The sequence below is a fragment of the Bombyx mandarina genome, chromosome A1 (genome assembly GCF_030267445.1).
Source record: "Bombyx mandarina strain Sakado chromosome A1, ASM3026744v2".
Classification (NCBI taxonomy): Eukaryota; Metazoa; Arthropoda; class Insecta; order Lepidoptera; family Bombycidae; genus Bombyx; species Bombyx mandarina.
Genome location: NC_143234.1, coordinates 17,535,292 through 17,551,581, shown reverse-complemented (window position 1 = coordinate 17,551,581; position 16,290 = coordinate 17,535,292). Strand labels below are relative to the sequence as shown.

General features: G+C 39.1%; 2 protein-coding genes across 2 annotated transcripts; both read left to right on the top strand.

The window, feature by feature from the left end:
• The first annotated feature begins 4,643 nt into the window (after positions 1-4,643).
• LOC149499592 (uncharacterized) lies at positions 4,644-6,062 on the top strand. Its single transcript, XM_089739804.1, has one exon. It carries the CDS (start codon positions 4,644-4,646, stop codon positions 6,060-6,062), a length of 1,419 nt encoding a protein of 472 aa, XP_089595930.1.
• A 4,031-nt stretch (positions 6,063-10,093) lies between these two features.
• On the top strand, positions 10,094-12,230 carry LOC114252562 (uncharacterized). Its single transcript, XM_089740048.1, has 3 exons — positions 10,094-10,756; positions 10,982-11,212; positions 12,009-12,230. Exons 2-3 carry the CDS (start codon positions 11,029-11,031, stop codon positions 12,200-12,202), a joined length of 378 nt encoding a protein of 125 aa, XP_089596174.1. The 5' UTR covers positions 10,094-10,756; positions 10,982-11,028; the 3' UTR covers positions 12,203-12,230.
• Positions 12,231-16,290: the final 4,060 nt, after the last annotated feature.

Here is a 16,290-nt window from a genome sequence, read left to right as displayed (position 1 = left end):
AAGATAAAGAATAAATTGCGTGGACAGAGATTTTCATCACCTGAAGAAGCTGTGGACGCCTACAAAACGGCCATTTTGGAGACCCCAACTTCCGAATGGAATGGTTGCTTCAATGATTGGTTCCATCGTATGGAAAAATGTGTCAAATTTCGCGGAGAATACTTCGAAAAGCAATAAATACATTTTTAATAGTAATGTTGTGTCACTTCGTTAATTCCTGAAATTTTCAGTGCCGCCTAGGTATTATGTCATAGTCAGTTGGTTGTCAAAAGAAGGTGTCAGAGGTAAGACGTTCCGTTGTTAAGACGAGAAATAAAATTAATTGTAAAACAGTTGAGGAAGTATTACTTTATTCTACTACGCCATCCCACATAATTTTTGGGGGCTTGTTCGAAACATAGCAACCCTATTTTCCTCACCGCGGCGGAAGCGGGGGAGAGGCGTGGAGTGACAGAATAAAACTACGTGCATCGACGAAAAAGCGCAATCATTGTCGGTCCCGTAAAACTGTATTAACTTTGATCCGATTAATAAACCAGCTTTAAATACAGTCCACTTTTATTCGTATAAGCCTTGCACCCAACATCTCATCGCAACGGCGCCAACATATGGTCCTTCAAACCTCAACATTATCGGAAGAAGATAGTACATCGGGTCTTTCAAAGAAGTCTTTTGGAGCCTAGGACGCCTATCAACCTTCGTGGGTCTACATTCCGCTGGAAATTCGTCGCCACTGCTTGAAAAAGAAGATCTTCAGTTTTTTCAACGCCTACCTACACTTCAAATTCAAGCAGCGCCTCAGGTGGATTACCTTCGTGGAACGCCCATAATTATCTACAGAAGAAGTCCGAATCCAGCTCACCGACAACATTTAAAAAACAACAATCCAACAAACGTACAACATTGCCGCATCAGCTGAGTACAACACAACCAACACCATTATTCAAGGTCTCATAGGATCAAGTCACAGGAGGTTTACAAAGAAAAGATACGTAAGATCGTTCCTTATATTTTATTCTTTCCATTCCTCATTAACATTAACATTAACATTCATAACCATAACAATTAATTGCTACCGTCAACATTTTCACTATTAACAAAAGGTCCAAAGGTCATTCTTCTCATTCTTGTCAATCACTTTTTATGCTTCTCATTAAGTTTTTATTAAACACAACATAAAATAACACAAGAGCTTTGCTTTTCACGCTTGTTCATTTCATCGCTAATATAATTTACATTTGCACATTTCGTTAGGTATAGCTTTAAACTATTATTGTAGTGTATCATTTGCTTGACACTAGATTTAGATTTAAATTCACAATTTCATTTTAATACTAAACTTTTAAAATAACTCATTCGCCGTCTAATAAAACATTGTAGAAACTTTTATTTAAAAAAAAATATATATCGCGGGTAGTTTGAAATATAACACTCCTTAAGTACAGCTGTTAATAATTTTTGCTATTATACTTTATTCAGGACTTAGATTTTGCTTGGCAGTCTATTGCTATAATTTTTTTGGCAGGGTCAACTTTTGCTTTTAGTTGCTTCATTGCCTTTGGGAAGTAGATAGTTGGTACTCAAAATAAAGATGCCTGAAGGCAAATTAAAAGACTTAATTAAAAGGAGGGCCTCAATAAAGGCCAAAATAACACAATTCTCTACGTATTTGGATGTCCTACGGGGTTGTGATTATCTCAATGATGTGCAATTCTCGGAACTCCAAGTACGTCTTGAGAAATTCGAAACCTTATACGGGGACTTCGACACTTTTCAGAGTGAGATCGAGATGCTGTCAGACGCGCCGGAAGACCATTATAAGGATCGTGAGTCCATTGAGTCGCAGTACTACAAGCTTGTGGCTTCTGCGCGTACGCTGTTGGATCAACGCAAAAATAATGACGGTAGGTCCGAGGTAAGCTCTGAAAATGGCATGAAGAATACCACCGTGTTAAGTCAAAAGCCAAACCATTGGCCAAAAGCCAACCACCAAAAAAGCCATCGGCTGAGAAATAACGCAGCGCGGAATTAGAATATAATTGAGATCATGGAACCTTTAAAGAAGACATGGCTTAACTTTGTTAAAACCTTACCTCATCTCAATTATATTCTAATTCCGCGCTGCGTTATTTCTCAGCCGATTGGAATACAGCTTCATGTTTTCACGGACGCATCGGAGAGAGCCTACGGCGCATGTGTTTATGTTCGAAGTGAGACGTCAGACGGATCCATAAAAACCATTCTTTTAGCATCAAAAAGCAAAGTAGCTCCTATAAAAACTACTACGATTCCAAGACTGGAACTTTGTGCCGCCATGCTTGGTTCCAAATTATGTGAAAAGATCACCATGACTTTAACATTAAAAGTAGAAAGGTGTTCATTTTGGTCGGACTCAACCATAGTTCTCGGTTGGATTGCCTCTTCTGCAATTCATTTGAAAAAATTCGTAGCTCATCGTGTGTCTGAGATACAGAAAATCTGCGCTGGACACGAATGGCGGTATGTCCCTTCAAAGGAAAATCCAGCAGACTTGGTATCTAGAGGATTGAACGCTAGTCTTTTACGTAATTCCGCTTTATGGTGGTCGGGACCTTCATTTTTAGCTCAGGACCCATCACACTGGCCAACTAACCCAAATTATACTGATCATCTTCTAGAAACTGTTCATGCTTTACACATAAATCAAGGCTCTTCAAAAAATTGTATATTGTCAAATCTAATTCAAAACACATCTAGATTTTCTAGGTTAATTCGCGTGACATCTTATATCTATCGTTTTATATCTAATTGTAATCATAAACATTTACAAAAAGGGAGGCTAACTGACTTAGAATTAAGAAGTGCAACAAACCATTTATTATTTGCAGCTCAGGAAGAATCGTTTTCTGCAGAGCGTTCTCTTTTAATCGCTGGTAGGCCTTTACCGATTAAAAATAAACTTATTTCTTTGTCACCTTTCCTCGATAGCGATGGGTTGATGAGAGTTGGCGGTAGACTCAACAATTCAGATTACGAATTTAATATTAAGCACCCAATTCTTCTCCACGCTAACCATCGTTTAACTAATCTTATATTTGAAATGTTACATCTTAAACATTTACATTGTGGTCCTAAACTCTTATTAGCAATCACTAGGCACAACTATTGGCCCATTGGTGGCAATAATTTAGCTAAAAAGGTTGTGCGAAACCTGTTCAGCCACCCATGGGGGATTTACCACGTCAACGTGTGCACCTGGAATATCCCTTTCTTCAAACTGGCGTTGATTACGCTGGCCCAGTGTTGGTAGCAAACCGGAAAGGTAGAGGTTCTAAACTAATAAAATCATACATCTGCGTGTTCGTATGTTTGGCAACAAAGGCCGTACATTTGGAGCTTGTCTCAGACCTGTCCAAGGATGCATTCATTGCTGCTTTGAATAGATTTACTGTGCGACGCGGGAAGCCACAATCAATTCTGTCTGATAATGGTACCACCTTTGTTGGAACGTTCAATGAATTATCCAGAACTTCTACAAGCTTCCGGCCACATCAAATCTACCTCAAAAATAAAAATCAAGACATTAATCATCGAATACATTTCAGCATACCTCCAAAACAGAAGAACCAGATCATCGACTTCCTCAACAACAAACATAATCGACAGCCTGAGGAGGGACGCCGGAGCACCCTCTCAGTCTCGAGAGGAAGAGAGCCAAACAACCCCCTCCCGGGAGACACCCGAGCATGTCGAAGAGTCCGATGCAGGTCAGGAGTCTGCCGATCAAGCAATTCAGATTGATGCCGACGCAGATGACACCTTCGAGGACGAATTGGATCCTGACCCTGTCCAGACAGATTTGACAAGGAAGTATCCAGCCCTACCCAGAATCCCATGTCCAAGGAGCCTGTTTATTAGTAACATCCGGTACTCTTACTTAAACAGTCTTTACCTTACCGACAGACAAGCCTATCCAAGGAAATGGAACCTCTTAAAGAACTCTGAACCGGAACAAGCCTGGCGTTCCCTCAATCAGACAACGATCAAATTCCTAAATGTCCGATGGGAAAAACAAGGTCTAAGACTGGGGGCTGATGAAACCTCAGTCGACTCTATGAGCTACTACGACCTTAAAGCCTCCATTATTAAGACCATAACAGAGACCTGCTCGGTTCCATCAACCTCAGATGGCAGATTGTCTTCTCAAGTCACAAACCCCCCACTAAACAACGAGACAACCATGAGGTTAGAAAGAGGAATTCAAAGAATAGAGGAAGCAGTCAGAGTCCTAACATCACACACCGCAAAAGTAACAGGGAGAGAAGTTTCACAACCCGCTCAAGCGAGTATATCGCAACCTCACTTGTCAGGCATTCCAAACGTCTCCCAAACCCAAAGGAAACAAGTTGACACCGATAGTGAAGAGGAGGTACTCGTAGGATAATCTTTTGAATCAGGTTTAGAAAAAAAAAAATATATATCGCGGGTAGTTTGAAATATAACACTCCTTAAGTACAGCTGTTAATAATTTTTGCTATTATACTTTATTCAGGACTTAGATTTTGCTTGGCAGTCTATTGCTATAATTTTTTTGGCAGGGTCAACTTTTGCTTTTAGTTGCTTCATTGCCTTTGGGAAGTAGATAGTTGGTACTCAAAATAAAGATGCCTGAAGGCAAATTAAAAGACTTAATTAAAAGGAGGGCCTCAATAAAGGCCAAAATAACACAATTCTCTACGTATTTGGATGTCCTACGGGGTTGTGATTATCTCAATGATGTGCAATTCTCGGAACTCCAAGTACGTCTTGAGAAATTCGAAACCTTATACGGGGACTTCGACACTTTTCAGAGTGAGATCGAGATGCTGTCAGACGCGCCGGAAGACCATTATAAGGATCGTGAGTCCATTGAGTCGCAGTACTACAAGCTTGTGGCTTCTGCGCGTACGCTGTTGGATCAACGCAAAAATAATGACGGTAGGTCCGAGGTAAGCTCTGAAAATGGCATGAAGAATACCACCGTGTTAAGTCAAAAGCCAAACTATATTAAGTTGCCAAAGATTGATGTACCCCACTTTGACGGTTGTTACCAGCACTGGCTTGAATTTCGAGACACTTATATTTCTTTGGTTCATGAAAACGATACCCTTGATAGTATTAATAAGTATCACTATTTAAGAGCTTCTCTTCATGGAAGCGCTGCTTTAGTAATCAAAAGCTTAGATTTTAAAGCAGATAACTACTCTTCTGCGTGGACTCTTCTCTGTGAGCGTTATGACAATAAGCGCTTACTTGTCAACAATCACGTCCAAACTCTTTTTAATGTTGACGTCATACAAAAAGAATGCAGTAAGAGTTTACGACACATTGTAGATGTAACCAACAAAAATCTTAGAGCCTTAGCCACATTGGATCAACCTGTCGAACATTGCGACACTTTGGTGACTCATATGATGGCGTCTAAATTGGACAGCATCACTAGTAGGGGCTGGGAAGAGCATCGTAATACTCTCAGCGCCCCTCCAACTCTAAAAATATTTACTAAATTCATTTCAAATAAAGCCGATTTATTGGAAACGTTAGAGGACGCGCGTCGAATCAAATCTAAAAATGAACATTTTAAGCTTAAAGCACTAACTACCATTAACAAAAATAAAACAGTTGCGTGTCCGTTATGTAATCAGGAACACTTCTTGTACGCGTGCGAGTCTTTTAGAAGTTTGTCGATTGAAACACGTATTAGGAAAGCAAAAGAGCTTAGAGTGTGCCTTAACTGTCTGAGGCCTGGACACACTGATTCTCAATGTAAGCTTAGCCATTGCAAGTACTGCAAGTTAAAACACAACACGCTTCTTCATTATACGAAGCAAACAGCCGCAGTTGAAACCGTTGTCGTGTCAGCCACGGCTACTGATACTTCATCACATGTTTTACTCTCTACGGCGTTAGTTCAGGTTTTAGACTCTAAGGGGCAAACGCACACTGCACGTCTTCTTTTAGACAACGGGAGTACTGCTAACTTTATTACGGAGGATCTCTGTCATAGGCTTAATTTGGAATTACACGTGTGGCAGATATCTTAACCAAGAAAGGTGTTATACGACGCGCTTACAACAACATATGCCCGCTACCAGTCAATATTTGAAGTTCTTCAACCCGGGGAGCATGTTCGAAACATAGCAACCCTATTTTCCTCACCGCGGCGGAAGCGGGGGAGAGGCGTGGAGTGACAGAATAAAACTACGTGCATCGACGAAAAAGCGCAATCATTGTCGGTCCCGTAAAACTGTATTAACTTTGATCCGATTAATAAACCAGCTTTAAATACAGTCCACTTTTATTCGTATAAGCCTTGCACCCAACATCTCATCGCAACGGCGCCAACAGGGCTCGTCCGGGATATGAAGTGAGTAAGCTTTATTTTCAAAAGTGTTGAAGACAAAGAAAATTCTCATAACCTAACATGAAATTATCATAGAGAATATGAAAAGTGAAGCTAGCTACGTGTGACCAACATTACGAAACAGTTTATAGAACTTCATAGACTTTATAGACGTCAGATGCGTTCCGAAATCACCACGAATTAACACGTATTTGTGTTACGGAACATTCATTTTACGTGAAGTTTTCTTTATCTTTCACCTTTTACGACTGACGACTTATCTTAACGACTAAGATGCCACCAAAGAAGTTAAGAGATGAAGAAGACCCAATCGATTCCGTTCCGAAAATCGCATTTAATGATTTAGAACGATCTATGACGCGGTTGAGTGGAGATGATAACTATGCTGTGACAACATGGATAAAAGACTTGGAAGACAATGCTTCGCTCATGCAATGGGGCGATATAGAAAAATTTATTTACGCGAAAAGATTATTGACTGGCACTGCCAAATTATTTTTACGTACCTGTGAGGTACAAAATTGGAATTCTTTAAAGGAAGAGTTAATTGAAGAGTTCAGAATAAAATTGAATAGTGCCGCAATTCACAAACGGCTCGCTGCCCGCAAGATGATGACAAATGGTGAAACATTACAACAGTACTTTTTAAACATGAAAGAAATAGCAATGTTGGGTTCAATTGATAACGAGTCATTAATAGAGTATATTATTGATGGTATCAGAGATACAGAAAATAATAAGTCGATATTGTACGGAGCTACTAATATGTAAGACTTTAGGAAGAAATTAGACCTGTACGCTGAAATAAAAAGGAAGACATCAGTCTCTTATTCACATAAACCTATAGATGCACCAGCTACATCTAAAAAAGGGAAACCAATGCATACTAAACGATGCTATAACTGTGGAGATACTGATCACCAGGATGCACGAAAGGAGTAAAATGTTTTCGATGCAATGAATTTTGGCAGCAGAAAAACCTTTATATGATTTCAATCTATATCTTGACAGTACATAAATGGAAGTGAAAAGATTAATTCTATTACACACGAATTCTTAATCAAGGGGCATACCAAAAATGAGGGCGACAACTTGATGTCACTGAATTTATTTACCTGCAGCCTATACAGAGATTAAAATTATGAAAAAAAGGAAACTGGGACTGTTTGAATTGGTTGAAAAAACATTATTCCCAAATATTGAAGATTTTTATCAAGATTTATAATTTTGGTGTTTTTCTAAGATCTTCGAAGTATTATTTTAATTATTGTTTACGATTTCATTACTTCGTTATTATTGTAAAAAAATGTGAGTTTTTTTTCAAGCGAGACATTGATTTTTTTTCCCCTCCTATTCGCTGGTAGCCTAAGGGGCTATTCCAGCTACGCCCGGATGGGTAGGTGAGCGCTCACGGGCTCAATCTGAGAGAATTTGCCAACACTAGCCCTAACAAGAGCAGTGCTTCGTAGAATCTACCACCGGATAAGAGCCGCGACCCACTGAGAAGATCCAGCGAGAAACTCAGTGGGCTGTGTCTATGGGTTAGTTCGCCGGTCGAATCGAAGAGTTCGACGAGGATGATGATCGGTGCTTGAGAGGCCTAAAAGCAGTGAGAGTGAATCCGGGGGATTTTACAAGACGTCATGTTTCAGGCAACGGCGGTTTTGTGTTGACCGGTCGCGGTCGGATAAGTAATTAGCGGCAGCCACGATAAGAGGGTTTTCGTCTCGCGCCGCTTTGTCGAAGTAGCGTTCTGACACTTGAGAGATTGACCAATTTGATTGTTTTATACAAAAAAATTAAGTTAAATTTTCAGTTATAAATTTTAAGTTTTTGATTAATGGTTGATTTTGGTACAAACACGTTCACTTCATCAATTTGTCTCTAATTGTAATCTATTGCGAAATGTTTAGTTATCTTTTGATTCTTCATTATCAGATTTTTATAAACGGTTGTTGACATCTTCCTCTAATAAATGGATGAGAAACCAATATTTTTTTTTAAGCCCTTTTATTTTATTTAATAATATATAGATACTATTTTCTTTTTTAACTTAACATCTTGAACCAAAACCAATGTTCAAAAGAATACAGTCGCAAGTAGTACCCTCTTTCAAAAAAGTATAAATTTCTTTAGAAATTATGATAAATAGAGCATGATAGTTATAGATAATTGCAGAGGATACACTTCTGCATACTAAAAATTCAAAAACAGTAGTCATTATCATTTGTAAATACATAATATTTATAGGCAAAACAATTAAATAACTTTAATCACCTCTCCTGATAAAGTAAGTTTTTAGACTTAATACAGTATACTTGCGGCAATCGATATGTCAATGGGCGTAAGACTGTGAGAGCTGGCGCTATTCCAACAAGATCTTTAAAGCAAGTTTGGAGTTCATATTATGCATGTTATCTGCAAACACATCTGAGAGACAAAACAAGACTGGACACACTCCATAATGTGTAGGTATAGCACTTCAGAAAAAGTTATCAATAAAGAAACGTGGCAACTATAGGCTTATGACTTTGATTACACCTTAAAATTATATTTCACATACAAAATTATGTGTTCTCGTTGGTAACTTTTCTTAAGATTTGAACAAATTACGCTACTTTTATTCAGACGTATGGTGACGTGAGCTCGGAGGACCAATTTAATAGCCAATTTACCCATAGCTCCAATTTAAATTACTGTTAACTGCTCTTATCAAAAAGCGTTTACCTGTTTTAAAGTAATTTCTTCACAAACCTTCAGCACGATGGCGTCCCAAACAATCTTTTTTATTTTATTGTTCACCATACAATTGGCAGTAAATGGAGATTTTGTTGGAAAAAAAAATGGAGCAGAAAATGATCATGTGGTGGGAATAAAAACAATAAATAAAGTAAAAATCGATAAAGATACCGTCATTACGAGAAACTTGAAGTTGGAGAATCGCAGAAATGGTAATAATCATTGGTTTCACGTATTTATCATATTAACAATAATTAATATTAATTCTATAACAGATCATAGAAAAGTAGTATTTGCTGTCTTTTGTTTGGGGATGGAACGATTGCTATTTGCCTAAGTGGCTCACAGTTTCAATATTACCGACCAACTGAGAGGAGGGGGATTTACTAAAAATTGTCCGAATATCTCGGAAAAAGGCGTTACAGCTAAGACAGCTATTTCACGTATTAACTACCACACCGCGACCCTTTTTTTTTTTTTCGGGTACGGGGCCGAACTTCCTACGAGGTCCCCGCGCAAAAGGGGCGCACGGGGTATGTGAGACTCAACGATCTGCATGGTGTTGTGAGCAGACCGCGGGCCCAAGGATTTTAGGGCCCACCCACTAAACGACTCCCTTGCACTCTTACACCCGACGTCCGATCCCCTCCGAGGTCAGAACCCGGATGAGGTAGGGGGGTTACCGCGGTCAACACCACAACCAGACGGCGCGGCTCACCCCAAGGACGCCCAGCCGATGGATTCGATTCGCTTCGAAGGCTCTGAAACGTCGGCCATCTCGGTACGGCAGGCCGCCCAGACGGTGCCGCTGGTGTCCCGGAATACCTCGCTGGACCAGAACCAGCCTGCCGGGTCGGGACGCGATACACCGTCGACCGGTCGCTCTATTACTCCACGGCAGCGCGCTAGAGTGCTGGCAGCGCGCCGCGCGGCCTCTACCCCCTCAGGTCGCCCCTTGACCTTCACCGGGGAGATGCCGCTACCTACAGGGGCCGGGACGTACGGGCGTATTCCCGCCTCCGGCCCCCGGCTCCACGGCGACGGATCGGTGCGGAATGGGCAGAGCTCTCCCTCTCTCGCTCCGCCGTCTCCTTCTGCGAGATGGTGGACTCGCAGAAGGAGGTCGAGCATTGCCTTCCAGGACGCCTCGCTGCCGAGCATCGTAGCCACGATGCGCGGCATGAAGCGTGAGGTCTGAACCAATGACCGTGACGAGGGCGGCGCGTTGCTCGTCGAATCCAGAGCAACGCGCCAATGAACACACCGCGACCCTGCGATAAACACAGCGGGCTGATGTTACAGGCTAAGCATAATATGAAACTCGTCGACATTCGAAGAAACTCGTACGATTAATACAAGCGTTCTTTATCATAGTTAGCTTAAATTTGACTGATATACGATCTTTATTATACTCAGTGCTTACTGATGCCCATAAATATTATCACTTGAATGCCAACGCTCATCGTCATGAAATCAAAATATCAATTGTATGACGGCTATGACACCCGTTACCGGAATGCGCGATCGGTTCGTGGCAGAAATGCGTAGGACGTGGTTCTCACTAGGCAACCCTCACAAGCTTACATAAGTTACAGTGGAGTGCTAAAGATAAGGAAAAGGAGTAAAGACAATTCGGTGAGTAGTTAAGTAGTGACTTTCAATGAACAGTAGCTCGAAAGCTGGGGTCGCATTCTGGTGCATCCTGAATGAGCCCGAAGACATATCAATAGAATGCTTTATGTGAAATCCACAAAAAATAACGATTTTAATACTCAGGTTATTCATTTATTCAGGTTATTGATTTTTGGTTTAGCAAGTATATGCTATTTATAATAACATGTTTTTTATTTGCAAATGAAGGCAATAACCGTGAGCCAGACTGGTCTTATCGCTCTATACCAGATGAAATGTCGACACACGTCCTAGATTTCAAACGCAACATGACGGAATGTTTGAAGGAAGTACAGAACAAAGATAAGAGGCCGATCAAACGAATTTCTCCGAAGCGAGAATCGCCGATTCATGGGGAGTGTCTGATTGCTTGTGTACTCAAAAAGAACGGTGTAATTCAAAACGGGAAAGTCAATAAAGGTAAAAATAGTTGATATGATTTCGTGATATCAAATACACAGATTAGAAATAAGCGTATATCGAATAAAATTTATTATTATTATACTGAATTAAGCCTATATGCTGTTATGGTGAGGCTAATTGCATTGTTTTGCCTTACAAATCTTATCACTGTTAGTGATTTCATGAGCACCTAAAAAGTATATGTTGTAAAATTCATTGGTATCTCTTGAGCTACATACTTAGAGATACCGAAGCATATAAAATTAAAACCAAATTAATTTGAGACCGCATCAATAGCCCATTAAGTAAATGACAACTGCCATCACTACGATCGTAGAAGCAAATGTGGTTTGCACAGCACATTCTCCTATAGTTCAGGTTTTCGAAGCTTTAAGAAACTAGTCTAACCTTACCAATTATAAACCAACCACCCAATAGACCTTTTCTCAGGTGATAATGTTGCGATTTAATCGTTGGCAAGTACTCTAACAGAAATGTTCATTCATCCGTTAGACCAAAGAAACCAAACTAGCTTTAATAATGATATTACACTTTGACGAATATGACAAGGGATTACGGAAAACCGTGAAGTGCATAATGTCTAACAACGCTATAATTTCATAATAAAAACAAAGTCACTCTAAAATTGTCTTGTGCCGCGAAGTATTTATTGCCACTTTTCTGTTTTTTTTAACGCGCTTAGAGTCTAGGTGGTTGCCGTTAGAATTCAAAGTGACACAAACCGTTGGGATGTGAAATTATCCTCCTGTCTACGGCAAGAAAAATACGTCAATAAGTTTATATAACATTCCAGATAATCTCATGGCATTAGTGAGCAAATTCCATGCAAAAGAAACGAAATTGATGAAGAAATTGGAGAAGAATTTGGATCGATGCATTAATATAAGTGTTAAGAATCACGACGAATGCTCTCTGGCATCCCAGCTTAACGATTGTACCAATGATATAATGGCATCCAGCAAACAAAAGATTTTATTCAATTATTAAATATTTAAAAAAAAAACAACGATTTTTATGCTAACAATTTTTGTATTTAAGTAAGATTGCAGATGACGACGAAGAACTTTTTTTTAAATATAAAAATAGAAAACGGTAGAATCTAATTTTAAAGCTAACTCTGTTTCTTTCGCACACTCCCTTACACTTTACTGAGACACCGCGCCTGTTTGTCTTTGGCGTTACTTTTCCCGCGCAGTTCACGTGTGCTAAGAGAAATACTTCTCTTTAAAATTCAGTGGTTTTCAAGAACATGCTATGTATGTGCACATAATATATGTCGGCGTTAAGCCAGGATTTACACACATAACTTCTTTTACAATGAAAATACAATACAATTCTATAAAACTTTAACATTACTTGTTTACAACAAAAAGCCACGCCTGAGTTATTCAGTGGTTTTTACACAATTAGCCATTTTGTGTTGGTTATAGCAACTACAACTTCTTTTATACAAACAAATGTAATTACTGCGAAACAATTCACAAAACATAGCTTAATATTCAAAATACATATTTTAGTGATTTTACATGACTCACATTTAATTTAATTTACATGAATTACTTTTAAGTAATATTAACTAACATTGTTATTATCCAGCCTAATAATAGATGGCGCCAACAACATCATTGCATAACAATTACAATACTTAATTAAATTATTAGTACTGTTAATTATAATATAAATTATTATTAATATTTATGCTTTATTCATATTTAATCATTTATACAGTCATTTGTGTTTTTAAACAATAATATAAACATTAAACATATTCTGAACATTTTCACATCAAAACAGTGTCTGCTAATTATTAAATATGGTAGAATAACAGTTTTGTTGCTAACAATAAACAAATATTAACATATAATAAACTAAACTATATATTATTATGTTAATTATTGCCAACAGTGGCGTTTGCGCCCATACGGCCATACTGATTCCAGCGCGTCCCTTGCGCTGTTTTAGCATTTCACATAACAGTAAACAAGGCATATCCCCTACTGGCATCTACCCAACACACAAAGCACATTCACCCTTACGAGATCTAGCTAACACACAAGAGGATTACCCAACGGGATTTACCAAACACACAAAGCATCACCCATACGGGTCTAGTTAACTCGCAAGCCATCACCCTTACAGGATCTAGCCCACTTACCAGGCATCACCCTTACGGGATCTAGCCAACACACTCGGCATCACCCATTCGGGATCTAGCCAACTCACAAGGCATCACCCACTTGGGATCTAGCCAATCCACAAGGCATCACCCATTCGGGATCTAGCCAACTCATAAGGCATCACCCACTCGGGATCTAGCCAACCCACAAGGCATCACCCATTCGGGATCTAGCCAACTCATAAGGCATCACACATACGGGATCTAGCCAACTCACAAGGCATCACCCATACGAGATCTAGCCAACTCATAAGGCATCACCCATACGGGATCTAGCCAACTCATAAGGCATCACCCATACGGGATCTAGCCAACTCATAAGGCATCACCCATACGGGATCTAGCCAACTCATAAGGCATCACCCATTCGGGATCTAGCCAACCCACAAGGCATCACCCATTCGGGATCTAGCCAACTCATAAGGCATCACCCATACGGGATCTAGCCAACTCACAAGGCATCACCCATACGAGATCTAGCCAACTCATAAGGCATCACCCATACGGGATCTAGCCAACTCATAAGGCATCACCCATACGGGATCTAGCCAACTCATAAGGCATCACCCATACGGGATCTAGCCAACAAGACCAGGATTAAGGATGCGCATGGTGGCCGGCCAGCGTTTTAGGAAGGATAATTGGATAGGAAAATAAAAGTAGACACTTTAACAAATTATAAATCATTTTACAGCAGAACAAATCTCTCTGCCCATACGGTCAATTTTTCAGTTATCAGCATCCTCTGACATTAACAGGATAGATTTACCTGTATCAAACCTTTACCATTACCAAACCTTTACCTTTACCTTTATCAAAACACATTGGATGGCAGAGACCGCTCGTCCATCCATTTCTCACCAGCTGATTCAACTTCCCCTAATTCATCATTCAGCGGACCATTTCCAATTGGCTTTATTTTAATGGCAGGTAGGGAACATCATCCTCCTAATGCCTCTGCATTTTTGTTTTATTTTTGTGCTGTAGCTTTTAATCAACTGTGATTCTTAAAGCTGCCTGTTAGAGCTTATTAAATTATATTTTACAAACATGTGACATTTATAATAACCCATCAATAGTTCAGCATGCCTGTTGACCATGCTCGCTCTCTTTGCAATAATGTGGTACTGAATTTCATACTGTTCACAAGTTTTTAAAACTCCTGAATTATCTTTTATCTTGGTGAATTTTTTAAAAGTGACAGGGTTCCAAAAATGTAACTAAGATTTTGAAATCAGAAATCAATACAGAGATCTGTGCAATCCTTTTTCTTGACTAATAATAAAGTGGCATCCCCACTAGAAACCTAGGGTGCAGAGAGTTAATCACCCACTCATCCAAAAATAAATAATTATGAAAGGAAAAGTAATAATATGGAGCTGCTGAACAGGGATGAGCTGTCTCTTATTATGGCATTTTATTACAAGTTTATGTTTATTTTTATTGTAATATGCTTGACCTCCTCGCAATAAACAGGAGACATACAGTAAGTACAGCGTTGTACTGTCCTATCCAAATTAATTATTTCAAATCCAACTTTTATCTGCCTGATTACCATCTATGAGAACTGATTTGCCAAAGTTACATGATGATTGAATAATGACTCCAAACTTGAGCATTCACTAGATAGAAACTTATAAAAATAGATAAGTTCTCTTCAAAGAGTGCAACACTGAGAACAGTTATTTTTAAAAGATTAAAACCTATTAGGATGTCAGCAAGACTGTCAGTATTACCATATGATTATGATTACCATATGAAATTCTATAACAGTTCTAGTATTTTTCTCCATTAAAAGTCACAATGCTTTGTTTTGAAATCAGTTGACCCCTTATGCTCAAAAACTTTACATGAAGTTGTTTAGCTTACTAAACTAGATCTGCAATGATTGAAGTCTTATTTGTGGTGATACGTTTGTCATCTTGACGGCGGTAACAACTTTCCTCGAAATGACGCAAGTGACGCAGTAACCACATTTAAAACCTTAGTGTTACTAAAAGTGCCACGAAAACTGAAGGAATCATTATGTGATTGTGATAAAACTGAGTTATGTTTAGATTATTAACATTATATTTACAGAATATTTTCAATTTGACGCTTTCGGAACGTTTTTAGAATCGATATTATTTAGGAAGCGAAATACATACCACAGCGTATTTCTCAGTAACTTGGATCGAATAAATTTAAGATAAATACCTGAAATCAGTATTTTTACCATCTCAGCGTCAGTAGCTTTTCCAAAACATCCACGGTCTAGAACTCATTTTAAATATCCACAACTTTACTGAATGCATGGATCAGTTCGTCCCTCACTTGCTCCAATGCGGTTCAATACAAAGACCAGATATCGGCTTATGTCTTGCTTGCTCTTTTGAACTCGATGTTCATGCGATGAAACAATTAGCTTCATGATAGTTTCGTCCACATTTCCGCATCGGTCTTGATGTCACGCCCTCATCGGAGCTGAACGGCGGCAAATAAAAGTTATAATGCCACTACAAGGGTACAGCATTTGCAGCTATCATCACTTTTCGCCTTTTTAATACAGGTTGGGAGACCCATCACTAGTTCAACAGTGGGCTACTTCATTCGGAGGCTTACGATTAATTTTGGGGCTGTGATCCCACTTCTGATGTCGGCGTTAAGCCAGGATTTACACACATAACTTCTTTTACAATGAAAATACAATACAATTCTATAAAACTTTAACATTACTTGTTTACAACAAAAAGCCACGCCTGAGTTATTCAGTGGTTTTTACACAATTAGCCATTTTGTGTTGGTTATAGCAACTACAACTTCTTTTATACAAACAAATGTAATTACTGCGAAACAATTCACAAAACATAGCTTAATATTCAAAATACATATTTTAGTGATTTTACATGACTCACATTTA

Coding starts and splice junctions, on each gene's coding strand:
- LOC149499592 (XM_089739804.1), top strand. CDS start 4,644: ATGCCTGAAGGCAAATTAAAAGACTTAATTAAAAGGAGGGCCTCAATA.
- LOC114252562 (XM_089740048.1), top strand. CDS start 11,029: ATGTCGACACACGTCCTAGATTTCAAACGCAACATGACGGAATGTTTG. Junction 11,213..12,008: donor AAACGGGAAAGTCAATAAAG/GTAAAAATAGTT, acceptor ATAACATTCCAG/ATAATCTCATGGCATTAGTG.